The sequence below is a fragment of the Magnolia sinica genome, chromosome 19, assembly GCF_029962835.1.
Source record: "Magnolia sinica isolate HGM2019 chromosome 19, MsV1, whole genome shotgun sequence".
Classification (NCBI taxonomy): domain Eukaryota; kingdom Viridiplantae; phylum Streptophyta; class Magnoliopsida; order Magnoliales; family Magnoliaceae; genus Magnolia; species Magnolia sinica.
This window is the reverse complement of record NC_080591.1, coordinates 51935773-51955102: the sequence shown is the minus strand read 5'-3', so window position 1 is coordinate 51955102 and position 19330 is coordinate 51935773. Positions and strand designations below refer to the sequence as shown.

General features: G+C 38.3%; 1 protein-coding gene across 3 annotated transcripts; it reads right to left on the bottom strand.

Annotated features, from left to right (window-relative positions):
• Positions 1-3382: 3382 nt before the first annotated feature.
• On the bottom strand, positions 3383-15425 carry LOC131235527 (uncharacterized). 3 transcript variants are annotated; one of them, XR_009166191.1, is made up of 3 exons: positions 15281-15425; positions 3818-5902; positions 3383-3705 (listed from the first exon to the last, which is right to left on the bottom strand). XR_009166191.1 is itself a non-coding variant. In XM_058232724.1 (3 exons), exons 2-3 carry the CDS (start codon positions 5900-5902, stop codon positions 3938-3940), a joined length of 1881 nt encoding a protein of 626 aa, XP_058088707.1. In that variant the 5' UTR covers positions 15281-15425; the 3' UTR covers positions 3383-3937. The 3 variants fall into 3 exon arrangements, 2 of the variants coding, with proteins under 2 accessions (XP_058088707.1, XP_058088706.1); XM_058232724.1 differs by having other exon boundaries at positions 3383-4661; positions 4746-5902; XM_058232723.1 differs by adding an exon at positions 8891-9016 and having other exon boundaries at positions 3383-5902; positions 15281-15405.
• Positions 15426-19330: the final 3905 nt, after the last annotated feature.

The window sequence follows — 19330 nt, the reverse complement described above, 5'->3', positions numbered from 1 at the left end:
CCCATTGCACACAATCTTTTCCTTCAACGAAATCAGCATCGATCAAGACAATAGTATGTGTCTTCATTCACATTTATTGGTTTTTTACTGTACAGTTACCAAGTCCGTGATTAGCTTTGTAACAATGAGGACGCAGCTTAAAAGGAGAGACATGGTCATGCCAAATAGGTGTGTGATGTGCTGTAAAAATAAAATAAAAAATAAAAAAGGAAACGGCAGAGCGTCTTCTTCTCAATTGCTCAGTCTCTAGTTAGGTTTAGATTCAGGTTCTTCAGAAATTTGGTATAACTTGGGCTATGCCAAATTCAGTTACTGCATTGGTGGGGGGGCTGGGCAGCCAGTGAATGCACAGGGAGATGCACAGAATATCTTTGGAAGATGGATTGCCATGTTACATTGTGGGTCATCTGACTAGAACAAATCAAGAACGTTTTTGAGTGAGAAATCTCAAGTTTGTGATCTATGCAGCAAGATCTTCCAGCTTATCCGGTTTTAGTGCAAGGACAACTCATTATAGAGCCAAATCCCTTTGTTGTTGTTCACTTTAGACTGGAAAAAAGTGTAGCAATGGAATCCTAGATTTGAACCCAAGATTTCATGTAAGCCTATCCCTGTTGGTCACTTCAAAGTCAAATTCAATGACTGCTCTTTTTTGGGAATCCTGGGTTTTCTGGGGTTGGCAGGTGCATCCCAGATCATCAGGGAAGCTCTCTTATGGAATTCTCTGGCCCAACTGGAATCCAAGACACCAATGATACAGTGGCAGCAGCGCTTCTGCAAACAATTAAAACTCCTGGTCGAGTTCAGCTTCTTCCCGGCTATTGTTCAAGGAGATTCCAGAATTGCGATTATGTGGGCATCATCAGGGAAAAGTCCATGGAAGCTGGCTGATACGCTAGAGGCAGTTTGGGATCTTTGAATAGGAAAGCGGGTTTCCTTTTCTCATGTGAGCAGAGATGGAAATGTTGTGGCTGATGCTCATGCTAAATAGGGAGCAACGATCATGCTTTAATGATTTTCTGTTATAGATCTGTCTATCCTAGTTAGGATTGTGCCCTGATTCTCTGAATTGCTTCCAATTGTGTGAATCAAGTGTGTGTTTCTGTTCTGCTGCTGGTCATAGTTGTTGTGTTGATAGCCTGTCCAGAGTCTTGTCGTACAATTATAGTTTTTTTTTTTTTGTTTGCTTAATAAAACTCAGGTTACTCTTCAAAAAAACAAAAACAAAAACAAAAACAAAAAGACTACACATTTCTTTAAAAACTGCCGTGTCCAAAAAATGTGTCCAAGACCCATGTGAAACGCATGTCAGACACATCAACACAGCTGTTGGGAGAAAGCCTCAATCTTCTTTTCATCTTGAATGTTAGTATTTTAGCAATAAAAATAAAATATTATATATAATTATAGTATGTTTTAAATAGCTATGCTATGTAGCGTGTAGCTTACGCTACGTAGCGTAGCATAGCCTTAACGCTATGTAGCTCATGAAAATAGCTTAAGTCGCATGTAGCCTACGCCACATCATAATTTGTACACGCTACACGCTATGTAGCTCACATAATGTTTTCAACGATTTGTTACATTTTTCCATTTCCAATAAAAATTAGTTAACTTTTTTATTGCTTTCAGTAAAATAATCTAAATAACAATATTAAATCAGTTTCATTGCTCTTTCTTTACTTTTATACTTAATCATTTCCCTTTCTTATAACTTTAGGTTGCATTTTATTGCACCTAATATCATGAAATTTTGTTAAATTTCATTATTAACCAGTCTAATCCGGTATAGAACATCATGACATTGGTGCAACAAGGCACCTTCATTAAAAATCCAGAAGTAGTGTGTAGCTTACGCTACACGCTATGTAGCTTACGCCTCCCGCTTCAAAGGGGTGAATGCCATGCTACATGCTATTCGCTATTTAAAACACTGATAAATATCTCATGCATTCATGAACTCAAAATTATATAGTGATAAATATGTCAATATCATTGATCTGTATGAGCGTGTTGGCATGCCAGGTATTCTAGGGTCCTGTATTTGATAACTATATATACATATATATATATATATATATATATATATATATATATATATATATATATGAGTTTCAGATTTCAAACTACAGCAGTTCTCAGGGGCAGGTTTGGCCCTTGAGCCTTAGATCTGATTATCAGTATCATATATGGGTTTCGAAACTTTACAAAATGCTACAGAGATATTGCTTCGACCATAGTTACCCAGTATAGTCAACCAGTACATGTTGAGGTCCATCTACATGGTTTCAACATGACTGGAACACTTAATTTTAACTGTAGTACTGTATAACATACCTGACTTGATTGTTTTCCTGTTTTCTCACTCTTTTTAGAGCTTTGCTAAGCGCATACGCATGTGCAATAAAGCTCATGTACACAACACACATGTGCCAGCATGGTGCGATAGGATCAACACCCATCCATTCATCCAAAGGGCACCATTACATTGATATCCTAGCCCAAGAATTGGGGATGCACTGCTTAGGTCAGTAGCAGTTTGCAAAACAAATGGACAGCTATGAAAAACTTGGCTGAAGTTTCTTAACCCATCCACCTGTTTCCAATATTGGGGCCCACATGCTGAGTGAACCAGATTTTTGGGAAAACATGCAGAAGTTCAGACTAACCTGATGGATGGATTGGATTTCATGCCTATGTGACATTTGAAAAGTGTGGTGTATAAATGAGCTTTGTTGCACACACGTGTGCACTTAGTAAAGCTCCTCTTTTTATACTACTACATAGTTTAAATGTGGTTTAGATACAATGTTGCACCCCTAATGTACATTAATGAACTAATACTAAGAATAACGATATACATTAAGCTTAAGAACACATTAAACAAGAAATGAGTATAAGCAATTCCAATGTGCTATCATAATCATGATAAAAGGAATAAGTTGAGATTGCATGCTATCTTGCCACACAGAGCTTTGCTAGGTGCACACGCGTGTGCAATAAAGCTCAGTGCATGCCACGCATGTGCCAGCATGGCACATGATGAGATCCATCCATCAGGTCGGTCCAACCTTCTACATGTTTTCTAAAAAATAAATCTGGTCCACTCAGTATGTGGGCCCCAATATTGGAAACAGGTGTATGGTTTAGAAAGCTTCCACCAAGTTGTTCAGAGCTGTACATTGTTTTTTTTGGCCCATCTGATCAGCAGATTAACCTGATTCCTGGGCTACAGCATGAATTTAGCGGTTTCTTTCTGATGGATGGACTGGATCACTGACCCATTGGGCCATGCTGGCACGTGTGCCGAGTGCATGAGCTTTATTGCACATGCATCTGTTTGGCAAAGCTCTTCCACACAGATGAATAACAAAACACCCACTTGATCAAATATTCATAAATGCATATATTCAAAATCCAAATTATTTTTTCCAGATGACCTTCGGAGTTCTACTGCAATAACCAACAACACAAAAGAAAAAGAAGGAAACAAAGAAAGAAAGAGTCCATTTCATGCATAACAGCAAATTTCTTCTAAGAGTGTGCAATGAATTGCAAGGGCAATATTACTCATTCAGCATACCGAAATGGAACTCATACTAACCATATCCATAACTTGGTTCACCGCATCACCTAAACCAAACATAAGGTTTCAGCTTACTTTCAAATCAGTACTGAATTTCAACCTTCATGAAGTTATTCCGTCTGAACAACAGTAACAATGGATTATTCCTAAATAGAGATAAGACTGAGATGACATCATTCATGCATTCCAGAAACCTGGAGCAAGGATTAGATTCAGTTAGAGTGTGTGTACCTGTTCACAACTTCATCTCAAGAAGCCTAATAGGAAATATGCATGTACAGCGACCCACGATCACAACTTAAAAGGCAAATGGGCCCCAGAAAAATGCACAAATGGCAACAGAGAAACTGATCATGAATCACTTCCATCATATTCTCCCCACCCACTACTGCTTCTAATGTACTTATCCACGATGCCGAATTCTGTATTCTGCGTTACGCGTCTGGCATAATTTTCAGTTGAAATTGGTCCCTTCTTCAGTCGCCGGTAGTAAATCATTTCCCACGGCCAAAACCGGGCTGCACCAAAGTAAGACTCTACTGGTAAATGCAGTTCACTTTCTTCTGGTGCCGCCAGGCCATAGTGCTTCAGAACCATGCACATCTCCTGTGGCGATATTCTTGTTGATTTGCTCCCCTGGCAACTTACTGGGATCTGTGGATTCGGCTTCCCAAGTGGAGCTCTTGCGAGGTCGTCCATCTCTCTAAATTTCTCCGAAGAAGAGTTCTCGGCAGTAAAAGCGATTTTTTCCAATGGAACTGTGCATGGAATCTTTTCCAAGTATTCAATCCTCGATGTTGAATGATTACCACCATCATAAACATGTCCAGCATTTTCATCTTTTTGTGTCCCGCCTGTGACTTTTGGTTCTAAATGCTCAGAACCGACATCGCCTCCGGAATGTTTGGGTTCAAGCAAAAGGTCCTTGGATGCCGGATCCATATCATGCTCCAAATGATCCTTTGGGGAGTTGCCGGTAGCATCTGCCCCTGCCCCATTTGGAGAAGATGGTGACTGTCGACCCAATGAAATGGACAAAGATAATGACCTCGAAGAGCTCGACCTTGACCTCGATCTAAAATTCCATGATCTGGAATAAGATGACGGTGAAAGGGATCTAGAACTAGAAGAAACTGAGTGGGAGCTAGAAGATTCTGACCTCGAGCGCGAATGGGAGCTGATCCCTGAAAGAGATTTTGAGGATGGCGAATGCGAGCGTGAAGTAGGTGCAGGAGAATCAGAATGTCGTTGTGACGAATCAGACCTCGCTTTCTTTCCTCGACGTTTCTTTGGAGTTTCATGTTCCTTCCTATTTCTTTTCTTTCCGCAAGAATCCCTACTAATTCGAAGACGCCAATTTTCCTTACTTTCAAGGAGACCGTCCCGCTTCTTGGCCATCCTTCTGAGCTTCCCAGAACGAGATGCCTTTCTATCAGTCATATGCCGACTTGTTAAGGGCCTATCTCCGCGCATATTTGGACTTTCCCAGGCCCTTTGGACTCTCCCTTTACCTCTACCCCTGAAAGTGATTTCAACATCCCGTCGACGGCCAAACCTGCTAAACTTCTCTCGCCTCGGACCATCTGGTCTTGGACAATTACGCAAGATGTGACCCTCTAGGCCACAGTTATAGCAGACATGTTGGGGCTTTGAACGATCATGAGAGTGCTCTTTCCATGCTCTTTCCGGGGAACTGGTCATCTTGTGGTTTTCATTCTCATCTCTTCTGTCATAACCATGGTAAGGTTCATAACGGTCAAACTCAGTTCCATTCTCCTCTACAGTGTCATTCAATGAATCACTGATGGGGGCTCCCCATCTATCATTTTCCACCAAATTGTGTTCTACGGTACCACCATCATCCAGCACCCCCTCTTTTAAATTCAGACCTTTTTCTCCTTCATGATCTTCAATATCCTCCTCACCACCATCTGCACGAGGCACTTCACGGTTATGATTTGTGTACTTGGGACCAGCTGTAAAATCTCTTTGATCTTGTGAACCGCTGCTTCTCACACCATTAGCTTCTTCCCTCATGAAATTCCTTCCACGATATGGTTGAGAGAATCCGATGCTTCTTGTGAACTTTTTAAATGGTCTAGGCTGTTTGTTTGACCATGTCAGAGATATCTGCTCCCCACAGATAATCTTCCCTCGCAGTGCTCGCAGAGCTCTCTCTGCATCCGCTGGGACATCATAAACTGCAAATCCATATCCATCTTTCAGCTGTACATTACTGCGCCCGAACCTCTGGAAAACCCGTTCAAGCTCTTCTTTTCGAATGCGAGGAGAAAGATTACCCAGAAACAAAGACATCTGCAAAAGCAGCAATACTGAGTTCAGGTTCCAACATTTGTATATCAATGTATAGGGATATCCTTTCAAAAAAAAAAAAAAATTATGTATCAATGTACAGGGAGGACTGGAGGAGATCATGTCTACTTGGGAGGATAAATTTTTCATCCTCCACAAATTTATACCGTATGCATGATATGTGTACATCCAAAGTCCAAACAGTTCACTCATATGGGACAACCATGCGTGGACCACAGACCAAAAATCACAGTGACCAGATAATCCTAACCATTTCTTCATCATCATCATCTAAGCCTTATCCCAACCAACTGGGGTCAGCTACATGAATACTTTTCTGCCATTCCACTCTATCAAGGGTGCCCTGGCATCACTTTGGAATGTCATATTATTCAGATTCATGCTGGAAGTTATGACATAAGTTTGATACCGGCTGACAACCTGATGCAACCCTCTTTTATCCGGGCTAGGGACTGGCAATGAGAGCATAAAACTCCCAGATGCCCAATGTAATAGACTATCACATAGATTGATTACAATCACAGGCTACCTAATAGTCTATTACATAGGTTGATTACATGGCAAGATAATCTAATCACTGTATAGTTGTATGTTTGGGTCAATGGCACATTTATGAAGCATCAAATGAATGAATGGTTTGGCTCATTTTGTACAACATTCTTCCTTTTCTTGATTCTCGTGTGCTGGTCTGGGGTGTGTTTGGTTGCACCAATTTTCATGAAATTTTGCACCAAGTTAGACTGATTAATTCCATGATATTTGGTGCAACCAAACACCCCCCCTAATGTGACTAACACTATCTTATTAATAATTGAAAAGGAGCATGGTACTCCGTATGACTACACAATACACATGGTTGATTTCATATATCTCTACAATGATATTGTGCTAAGCCTTAGGTCACATTCATGCAATTCTTCTTTATTTGGATAAAGATTGTTGTGGTTTGATCTGTATTGGATTTTGAGCATGGGCTGGTTAACATCATCCAACAATCTGTGCCAACATCCAATCATCAATGGCGGTGATTGATTATTAATCAGTTTGATCTACAGTGAGATATATGTGGAATCAAATGATCGTCAAAATCCAATAGTAAAGACCTGCATCTCGTATCATTACCAGATTTATCATCATCACCGCCGCCGCCATAATCATCATCCTAGCCATGTCCTAGCTATTTAGGTTTGGCTCTATGAATCATTTTTTTATCAATTAATGTTACCTAAGGCCCCATCATCAACAAGGCTTCATACCCCTCAACCCAAGTCCCTTTAGGTCTTCCTCTCATCCTTTTTTTTCTTCTTTTTTTCAGGCCCTTCACCTAATCAGTCTTCCTCACTTACCAAAGCCATCTTTAGTCTTCGTTGCACTTGCACATGACCGAACCATCTCAATCTACTCTTCATCATCTTATCTCTTATCCAGACAGATCTGAGGTTGCTTTGAATGACCTCATTCTTAATCGTATCCTTCCTAGTCTTCCCACACGTACATCTCAACATTCATCATCTCTGCAACTCTTAGACTCTCTCTCATGTAATTCCCAATCATGGATCAAGGAATGGGATTGAGAATAGAGACCCTGGAGACTGAGAACAGTATTATAATTAAGGAATCAAAGGTGGATCTACTTGAATTCCACACATTGATGCGTTGACAAGAAATCCTCACCATCTTAATCCATTCTTTGAGTGGAAGATATTACCACATAAAAGTCAAGTAGGGGGAAATGAAATCACAAGGACATGTATGATGTAACCATTATGCACTTGGAGATGATGCGGAAATAGAAAGGGAAGTCGAAGATCAACTGTTGGGAGATGGGAGTAGAAGGATCAGACAAACATTTTACGGCCCGATTAAGCTCAAGCCTTATACAAGTACATCTACGCCAAGAAAACAATAGCATACAAGACTGCAAGCAAGGACTCTACCGCTTGTTGTCACATAGTGAGTTTTCATATTCCAAGGATCAAGTGTGGGGTAAATCAGTAGAAAAAAAAAAATTATTATTATTTAAGACTTCTTTCAATCTCATTTATCAAATCACAAAGCTGATCAATTTGCACTGGTGGCATAAAACAAAATTTATAGAAAGTATGGAGTTAAAAGTGGAAACAAACTTGTATCTACAAGAGCCCAGGAGGAACCAACCAACCAAGTTTTGCCAAACTCTAAGGGACTTTTTGGATTTAGGCAAAGTTGTCCTGACCAATAGTCATCGATAACCGTGCATGTCCATGGTTTGCCAACCCCTTTCGGCATGAGAGCCAATGCTTTGTGACCATTAGACCATGGTTTGGGTGTCTTTGGTGGACAAACAGAACTACTTGTCAATGACACTCTATGGTTTCAGTGCCCAAGAGGATCACACTCATCCGTATACATGCATGATATGTTCCAATGTACAAGCATCCCGGATGTGCATACGTGTCACCATCAATCTTCAAGCACTATAAAATGTGACATGTGTGTGAAAGCGCCATCAACCAACCTTTAAGTTCCCCACATGTGCTATTATCTATCCAATCCATGTTCAAGGACATTTGACAGACAAGGGATGGAACAACTAGTCAACAACAGCATGCCCATGACCAGCTAGCCCTGACAGCATGCCAAAGATTACTAGTTGTGACTCAACTTTGCCCGAATCCATACAGGACCTGTGGAACAAGATATCTTAGTAAAGAGGTTATTCGGGAAGCACCTTGAATTAATGGTTCCTATGTTTTCAATATAGACATTACTTAGATGATTGCCAACAATGACAAAATAATTTAGAGTCAGAAATTAAAGGCAAGAAAATTTGTGGAGATCGAAGTACTGACCAACATATATAGAGTTAAAAAGGTTCCTCAAATAAGTGGACGCAACTGTGAAATAATTTGTAGAGTCGAAAATGAAAGGGAAAGAGGTTTGTGAAGGTAGTCAGGAAGATTATAGTATGGTGAGGAGGTAGAAGAAAACCTTATGACTGAAGGGGTCTAGCCATACATGAGGAATAAGACAAGCTTAGAGCTGATGCAGCAACATTCAAACCAGGCACAATATGGAGGGGAAGGCTTGTCATTTTGTCATTGATAGGAGCAGCAACTACAATATGTTGAAGGATGCAACCAAGTCAGTCTGGATTCCCAAAAACTTCCCTAGGAAGCTAACAAGATTGTCAAAGCCCTCCAAAATCTCCATTGAATGTGTTTGAGATGAAGAAGTTAAGATTAATTCAATGGCTTTAATTTTCTCCAACCCAAGAAACAGTATGCAAAATGTCACCACAAGAAATTTCAAAAATAAGAAATTATTTATTTGCTCTTTAGAAAAGAAAATTCAAGAAGATAATCTGTTGTAGTAGATCTCATTTTAGATGGTCCAGACCGATCAGTGACAACTCCAAGGTGTGGAACCATATATGAGAACACTTCAAGATGCGTATCTGGTAGGCCTCAAGATGTATTTGGAATTTGGATGGATTTAGAAGGTCAAAAGCGACTAGAGTGATAACGAAACTGGGAGGATGAGTTCTCAATGCCAAGATGGAAAGGTAGATGAAATGGTATGACAAGCAAACTGTTGGATAGGAATATTGGTAACTTGATGTTCATCAGGATGAAACAGCCATGAAGTTTTTCCTTTCATTGTTTAAAAACTCGGTGTGTTGACTCAGGAATTGGCCAAGTCAGTTTGGATCAGGATTCAGGATGAAATTCAACCCATTTCCTCTGTAACTAGGGTCTATACAAGACTCGTCCAGTTCTTCTTTACTTGCCTGAGTTTTGCATTAACTAGGTGGATGGGCTGGATTTTCTATCACTTCCAAGTTTCATAAAGTAATAAAGTTGGGAAAAATGTAACAAGGGGATTTAAACCTGCCACCTTTAACATATAAACAAGGTTACTAGCCTCTAAGCAACATGCCTGCCATGTACTGATGGTACATTCGACATATGATTAACCTAAGTTTTCCTCCTAAAAAAATAATTTCCTAAGAACAATGTGAGCCTACCCATTTCCAACATCTCCACTACATGTGTCTAGGATGATTGGAACCATTAATTTAGTGGGCCACCATATGGATGGATGATAGTCTAAAAATCATAGTGATGAGGACATCACTTCACGTACACCTTTGCGTACGTATCAGAGGAGGCGGGCCGCATCATTACTTGGGTTTTTGCTTCTCCTATCTTCATGTGATGTGAGTGTGACTTCCATGTGAATTGGAAGGAAGATTGGTGTGAATCTTATCTTCATCAATGGAAGTGCGAAGTTTCCTTCTATCCCCCACACACTCATCTCTTCATCAACAATCAAGGTATTCTTTCAAGCTCTTCGATCTTCTTTCCCTTTCATCCTAAGCTATCAACATCCTCCCGATCTTCATCCCTTATACATCCATCAAGGAACCAATCCCTAGAAACCCAAAACCCCACCTACCTAGCCCACACGTGTGACCGTATGGCCACATGTGTGAACCCATAGGGTTGGCCGTACGGCCTCACCCTTGCTCATTTGGCTTTCTACTACCCATACAACAAAACCCTACTCTTTCCTGTCCAAACCCTAACCTTAAACCTAAAAATCCCCAAATCCCCAATTTCCCAGACCCTAATTCTTCGCAATCTTCAATTAAACCCAAATCCCTACATTCCTTCCATCCAAAACACTAATTCCCTTATCTTATGACCTAAACCCTTTAACCCTTTACCTAATTTACCCCATCAACCCTCATTCCAAGTTTTTCCCCAATTTCCCTAAACCTTAATTTCACCCTAGGTAGTATTAGACCTTCCACTTTGAAATAGGCGTAACCCTATGCTATTTGGATGCCTCTACATCCATTAGATCCTAGTTTCCCTCATTTAATGGTCTTGTAGGATGATGTTTGGTAACCTACGCTTGAATTATGCATGATCTTCTCTTGGGATTTTGGTATTTGTGATGATGGTAGCAAGCTTTGTGATTTTTATTAATTTATTTATTTTTTGCTTGTTGATCTCACATAATATTTGAATTCATGCATCGGTCCTACATCACGTAGGCAACAAATCTTAGTCACACGTTAATGGCATGATCAGTTGAAGAAAAGTCAGAAAATTTTGAGCATATGTAATTAGTTACATGTGCAACTATCAGAGCTGAGATTGTTGTGAAATTTTTAAGTTGTTCAACAACTAAGTGAAATCCTGCTAGATTAATGGTGCCTAACACCCTAAATCATCATCCAAGCCTTATCCCAACTAATTGGGGTCAGCTACCTAATGCAACCATGTACCAGTGTTTGCAAGCGTGACCCATGTTCAGCAATCCTAATCATTTATCTAAATAGCCCATCATGGATTGAAGATACCACAAAATGCTCCAATGTTGGAAGATCCAAATCCTTCAATTAGTGCCTTAAAGGTAAACAGTTACAGAGAAAAATAGCAACAGTCTAGACAAAGGTGGAAGATTGGAGGGTTACGATCTTAGAATTTTGGAAGATGTGTGCACCAATCCTGTCAATGGCAAGACGTATCAGGTCAATAGTCTAGGGGACTCCACTTGTCCAAATTGGGCACGTCAGGACACTCATGATGTATCAGGCCCTATAACGTCATTGGTAATTATTCTGCAAGCTACCATCTCTATATTTTTATCATCTGGATGAGGATGAGGATAATGATGATTAATGCATTATACATTCAGATAATGCAAAAGAATGTCTCAAACATTTCAATCATATTTATCAGATAATGGTCGATCCCAATTACTTGGGAAAAGGCTTAGACGATGATTTATCTGATAATGCCATGCAATCTTACACCAGACTTACACACCTCAACAAAATAGCATTGTCGGGGGAAAGAATTGGCATTTAATCAAAGTTACGTGTGCTTTACTAATCCACAGTATGTTCCAAAAAGCTACAAGAGTGATGCCATTTTCACAATGTCTTACTTGATTAATAGGATGTCTCTTTTGTTCTAAAGGGTCGGTCTCCTGACTCTGTTCTGTTCTCAAGGGTCCCCTTGTTTTCTTTACCACCAAAAGTTTTTTATGCATGCACTTTGTTCAACATTTAGGATGTGTACTAAAATGCTCGACCTTAAACAATAATGTGTATTGTTCTTAGGTAGGCAAGAACTCAAATGGGGTAAGGTGTCATAACCCCATACTCTAAATTAAGTAATTGTGTTGACGTCACGTTTTTCGAGACCGCTCCTTTCTTCTCTGATGAGGGTAGGTCTCTTGAGATTATTGTTTCTATAATAGCAAAATAGAAGTCATTTCAATGACTCCTTCACTTGTACTCATAGCACTTCCTATAAAGTCTGGTCCTTTATTGCAATTTCCAAATAATGATCCAATGACTCAAATTGAGCCCCGACTTCAAGTGTACACAAAGCAGAAGAACGCAAATAATCAGGACCACCTGTTGAGTTTGATCTTTTGTCGTCTCTTTCTTCTGTTTGTTCCTCAATTGTATCAGGAAGCTTTGTTACATGATGGGTAGAAGAAGGCTTTGGATGAGGAGATGGCCACTCTCTACAAGAATGAGACATGGGAGTTGACCAATTTACCAGCAACGAAATGTGGTGTAACGTGTTTAGTGTAGATGGCTCAATTTAGCAACTAAAAGCTCATTTGATGTCTCAATGGCAGACACAATATTTGGAGTTGATTATTCTGATACATTTTCCCCCATTACTAAACTTATTATGTCGAAGCGATTATTTCCATTGCGGTTAACAAATGTCTTGACCCCTTTTAGCTTGATGTTATTAACATCTCTTTGCATGGGGACCTAAGTGAGGAGGTATACATGAAGCAGCCCCCTAGATCTGTTGCTCAAGGGGAGTCAAATAAGGTATGCAAGTTAAAATAAGGTATGCAAGTTAATGAAGTCAATCTACGGCTACAAGTGGTGCTCACATGCATGGTTTGACAAGTTTGGCAAGGTTGTTATGGCGTATAGGTTGCAATAGCCAAGTTGATCATTTTGTTTTTCATTCAGCAGAGTATCATTGCTCTTGTCGAATTGGTAGTTATGTGGATGAAATTGTGATTACGGGCAAAGGTGGCAAGGGAATGGAAGAACTAAAAGTATCTGCAACAGCACTTTTACACAAAGGACTTGGGAGATCTCATATATTTCTCAGGTATAGAAGTGGCAAGGTAGAAGGAAAGTATCAATTTCTTGCGAAGGAAACATGTCATGCACATCGGGGACTGAACTTCTTTGTGCAAAGCATGTTGATACACCCATGTATCCAAATTGTAAGCCAGTAAGTGATCGAGGGGAAATGGTTGACAGATTAGGGAGATATCGCAAACCAGTTCGTAAATTTATTTACTTAACTATCACATGGCCATATATAACTTCGTGTTGTTAGCATTATGAATTAGTTTGTGCATCATTGTGAGTTAATTGACACATGCTCCCAAGGGTGACACATATGGATGGAGCCCTCGGGAGAGGAATGTATACGAACCTAACGGTCATCTTCATATTGAAGGTTGCTTTGACGCAGACTAGACTAGATCTCCATCTGATAATGATCTACTACTAGATAGTGTATGCTTGTGGGTGGAAATTAAGTCACATGTAAAAGTGAAAGGTAGAGCGCAGTAGCTTGGTCTAGTGCAGAAGCAAAGTACAAGGTCACATGGCTCATACTACTTGTGAGCCGGTGTGGTTAAGGGCTTTGTTGCAAGAGATGGGATTCATAGTGGACCAACCAATGCAATTGTATCATTACAATCAGGCGACTTCACATATTGCCAATGCCCGTGTTTCTCTAAAGAACCAAAGACATCAAGCTAAAATGAAATTTTAACTCAATATGTTAAATCTCAAGATCAACTTACAGATATATTCACTAAAGAGCTTGGCCACTATCAATCAAAGCAAGTTTATTCCAAGCAAGGGATTCAAATATATCTACTTACTAGCTCAATGGGGACTGCTAAAGTTGATCTATTGTGGATCATACAACTAAACAACCCCATATTATGGCCTGTACAGCTATATGGCCCATCAAAAATAATAGTGACGTTTAATAGTAAATTACGCTATTCAACCAAGTGAATCTTCGAAGTGCTCAATCAGAAAAAAGTGGAAATTTCTCCTTGTACCAAAGTGTGGGGACCATCGGCACCTCCAAGGTTATGAACCTTTTTAGTTGGATGACAATGGCAAACAAAATTCAAACCGTGATCATCTTTAAAATACAAGGATTCCATTCCAAACATATGTCTTATATGTCAAAGTGATGAACAATGTGTCTACCATGTCTTCCTTCAGTTGTTCAAAATTCAGCGTCTGGTTTGTTTCAAGTCATGGGTGCATTTATGGCTGAAGGAATTTTTACGAGATTGCTTCATGTGCCATGTGGTGTTTGTGGAAGAGGCATAATTGGAAGGTCTTCAAAGGAAGTCTTTTTTAAGGTTTCTTCAAAAGAAGCTTCCCATTGAAAACAAAAATAGAGTATTTGAATAATAATAATAATAATAATAGACCTCTCATGGAGTAAGGGATGCCAGCTAAGGAATTTATCAGGGTGCCATGGCCCGAGGTTTCCAATACTCTCATGTAAGTTGATATTGTACATTTGCTTTTTCTGCCAAGGCCCATATCATATGAGAGTCCCTGGATCCCATATTTTGATCTTTATCCACTTGTTGTATACCAAACTATGCTTCCTTTTTCGACAGAACATCTTTGTTGCCAATCAAAAAACTAGTAAATTCAGTATATTTAATATTCAATTAAAGAGGAAATCTCTCACACAACTAGTTGGCCAATAATCCAACTAGCATGAAATTAGTGATGAGTCATTTCTAAATGATATTCAACCCATCCAAAAGGTCGGACCTACCATGCAAATCACCCAGTGCAAAGGCCGGGCCAAACCATTGATCAAATGGACCACGCATGTATTTTGCATAGGATCAGCAGTTACACTTATTTTCTACGGTTCGGCACACTTGATGAGTGGATTAGCCTGATTTTTGCATTAGGCGATCTCTGCGGTGGGGCCAACCTCTTGGATGGGTTGGATGTTGTAAGCGCTAGAAACTTCACAAAACACGCACTAATGGGTGACCTCCTCTAAAGAAGGGGCCGTTTGGATGCCTGTAACTTGTGTAAAATGTAAGAAAGTTACAGGTGACTTTCTTACAGTTTGTGTTTGGGGGAGAAATGTTACAGGTAACAAAGTCTCAACCTGTAACTTTCTATCGGGTAAGATTGCAAGAAATGTAACAGAGGAATTAGGTGTTTTTCAAGTCACAGGTTACTTTGTTACAGGCAATGGCTATCCATTTCGAATTTGGGAGAGGGTGGTGGAAACGCAGCTGCATTGAAAGTGCACCTACCTGCTCTGACCCAACGTCTCCTTCTCCCTCTCTCAGCGTCTCCTTCCCTCTCTCTGCTCTGGCAAGGGAAGCCCTAACCCTTTTTCTTTTTTATTTTTTCCTCTCCTTCATTTTTTTCTTCTGCGTGAGTGCGGTACGGGGTTGTTTGGCAGGGCGGTTTCGGATGCCAACTGTGGGGCCCACAGTAATGTACTTTCCTTACATCGACACCGTCCATCCACATTGAAAGCTCATTTTTAGTACATGATTCAAAAAAAGTGAAGCTGATCCAAATCTCAAGTGGCCCACACCCCAAGAAAAAATCTTAACTAAATTCCTTCTATTAAAAACATCACGGATCCACTAAAGTATTTATTTTCCATCCCACATTAGGTGAGTAACTCACTACGCATAGTAATCTCTACTAAGTCCACCGTGATTCATATGTTTTATCGGCGCCGTCCATCCATTGTTTTAAATAATTTTAGGCCTTGAGCCCAAAAATAAAGCATATATAATTTTCAAATGAACCATACCATAGGAATCAGTTGACTCAAACTTCTACAATTGAAAATTTCTCAGGGCCACATAAGTTTTGGGTCAAACTTCTATTTTTGTTTTCCGTTTATCCATGTCTATATAATCTTATAAATAGAATATATGATTTTTCGAAAATATGAGGATTTGGTAAAAAATTATCTGAGAGAATTACACTTACAAAAGATATTAAATTATAAACACTATACGTCTTCTTAAAGGTCATGACTCCTATAAGATAAACTAACATACGTGGTTGTATATATGAATATACATGTATATATATGAAAGTGTGTGTGTCTGTGTGTGTGTGTGTATTACATGTATGTATATTTATATGTATATATGTATATATATGCATATGTATATGTGTATATATGCATATAAATATATATGTGTGTGTGTGTGTGTGTGTGTGGTACACACATATATGTGTGTGTGTGTATATGTGTGTACATGTATGAGTGTATATGTATACATACATATACACACATATATACACACATACATACACATACACATACATATACATGTATACATATATGTATAATATATACATGTATATGTATGTGTATATACACATACATATACATATACATGTGTGTGTATATATGTATACATACATGTACACACACATACACACACATATACATATACAGACATATACATACACATATACATATGCATACACATATATATACATATACATGTATACATGTACACACACACACACACATAGATATATATGTATGTATACATATATATAGATACACAAATACACACACACACACATATATACATAAATATGCATAAACACATATATATACATATATGTGTATATATACACACATATACATATATATACATATACACATTCATGTACATATATACATATACATATACATACACGCATGTACATATACATACATATACACACACACATATACCTGCTTGTGGAGAAACTCAGATCCTTCGAGTATAGCATAAAACACCTAAGTATATAAGACCTAGCATGTATGAAAGCTTTTATTCAAACTTATATTATATAATAAAAATAATGTTTCTCATATAATGATTAATTTAGCTTTAGAATCAGTCAAACTAGTCATCTAAATGTGCTCAATAAAATTGCATGCTTTTATCCAAAAAATTTTATGTAACAATTTGATTTTTTAACAATTCCATACTCTAAACTCCAATTGTTGTGAATATAAAACATCTTACATGTAACTAAGTTACAGGTTATCCAAACACAAAAATTAAGTTACTTTTAAGTTAGTTATAACTTATACCCAAACAAGATTACCAGTAACTTTCTTCTGCGTGTAAGTAGGTTACCTGTAACTTAGTTACAACTTAAAAACTCACAGGCATCCAAACACAACCTAAATTGAATGTATTACATACATGAAAATTGGTCACCTAAAACCCTTTTTGTCATAGCATCCAATTCTCAATAAAAACCTCTAAATTGCATCAAACACAAAACATCAAAACACCCAAATGACAATTAGACGATTTGTCTGTCCATAACCACACGCGAAATCTAAAATCACAAATATAACGGTTCAAAATCGAATGACCACATATCTAATAGACAATTTATCAAACACCCAATAGAGGGAAATCATTTTCAGCCATTGATCTGGATGACTACAAGAGAAATGTAGCCTAAGTTGAAATGATGAAAGAAAAAGGAGTAATCAGAGAGACAGACAGATGAACGGAGAGACAAGAGTACCTGAAGAAGAATCAGTTGAAATATGCAAAACTCTGTGAAAGACTTTCTGTTTTGCGTCTTTGATTTTTCTATGTATCTGAGATTTTTCTAATGAATTACTTCTGCAGTGAAGAATGAGAAAAGCTTCAGAGTTATATGATACTCGGGTTGCGTATGACGCTTGATACACAGGCTCTCAAAATTGTTTACGTGGAATATATTAACTCAAATAAAATTGACTAGATTTTGAAGCCCACTGTCTCCCAACCGCAAGCCTTAGATGTGATTAGTTAAATAATTCAAACCTCTAATTCTCGGATACTTTGTTTCTGAAAATAAGACTGTTGGATAGTTTTTGTTTTAACGATTCAGTAGATATCCACCAATCTGATAGTATAATAATCAAGTAAGCATAATTTTTGTTTCATGACTCATCTACATTGGATAACATAATATGTATGGTTTAATTTGACTAATTTTATTCCACATATGCAATTTCTTAATAATTTCCAAGTGCGTGCGTATCGTTCATCCACTGTCAGAGTATCAAAGTACACTCTTATATTCTGCCAAGTGGAATGGATGATATGCAGGAAGTTACAAATTACTCAGAAAATAAATATCGAAATAAAAATAATTCAAATAAAAAGGTCAAAATTATGATTCCTAATTTAGATGTAAAATTAGCTAAAATTTATTCTTATTTTGTTTGTACCGGTTCGACCAATTCCTATTCTCAACCAATCAAGGTTATTTACGTGTGATCTGTAAGGACGCGCATGCTATAGTTGCAGGATCTTTTGCAGATATGTATGGTTGCATCTAGGAAAGTGGAGCGACAACATATCAACCATGACCGAACATCACCCAAGCGGTCGACAAGGGTACGATCAAATTCAGATGACCTAATGACAAGTGTCCAGCGATTGAATTTGCATGATCACTGGACAGGTGGCTGAAAGAGAGGTTAAAAGAGCAAGAACGTGAGAAGTGTCTATAATCTCAATAATAGAGAATAGTTACAATAATTACCATAAGTGGGTAGGTGTAATGCCCCAAAAATCGGTACTCGTGTACATAAACTATGATCCCGAGTTTCCAAGTATTAACTAAATGAAAACGCCTGTGTGATCTCATTCAGATTCACACTCATTTCACATGCTAGTAATTAGAGTAGCGCAATTCAAATTAGTGGATCCAAAACGAAGTAGAGATAACAAAAATTAATAAATATATGGCTAATATTCAAAGTACAATTAAAAAGTGGTGTCCACCTAAATGTGAATTATACAAGCCACAATATATATACCCAAGATAATTAAAGTGTAAAGTTTTTAGTTTTCGTCAAATTGTCTAAAACATAACAGTGGTGGCAAAAGCCAATTTAAAAGCCTACATGTCTAAGGTCTCGCCAGTACCTGCATCAATAATATAGTCTGGTTGGTGTTTTAAAATACCGTCCCAAGTAGGAGTGAGTAGGTAACTCAATGGCTCCATTAGTTCTAAGTTACACATATTATTGACTCAATCAGTGTAATTAATAATAAACAATAATCAAGCATTTCCCAAATACTCTTGTTAAATACATGAATGAGATTATGGAATGATTCACGTGCCTTACAATCAACACTTCTTCACAATGCGATTTCAACACTTATTTCGCAAATGCCAACACTCCCTCAAAAGCGACTCTAATGTCAAATTACAATCTATCCTAGGGTATACATTATTAGCCAAGTGATTATTAATTTCAATTCACATAGCAGATTGGTGAAGCTAGGATACCGATGTTATATCACAAGTCCTTATTTGGA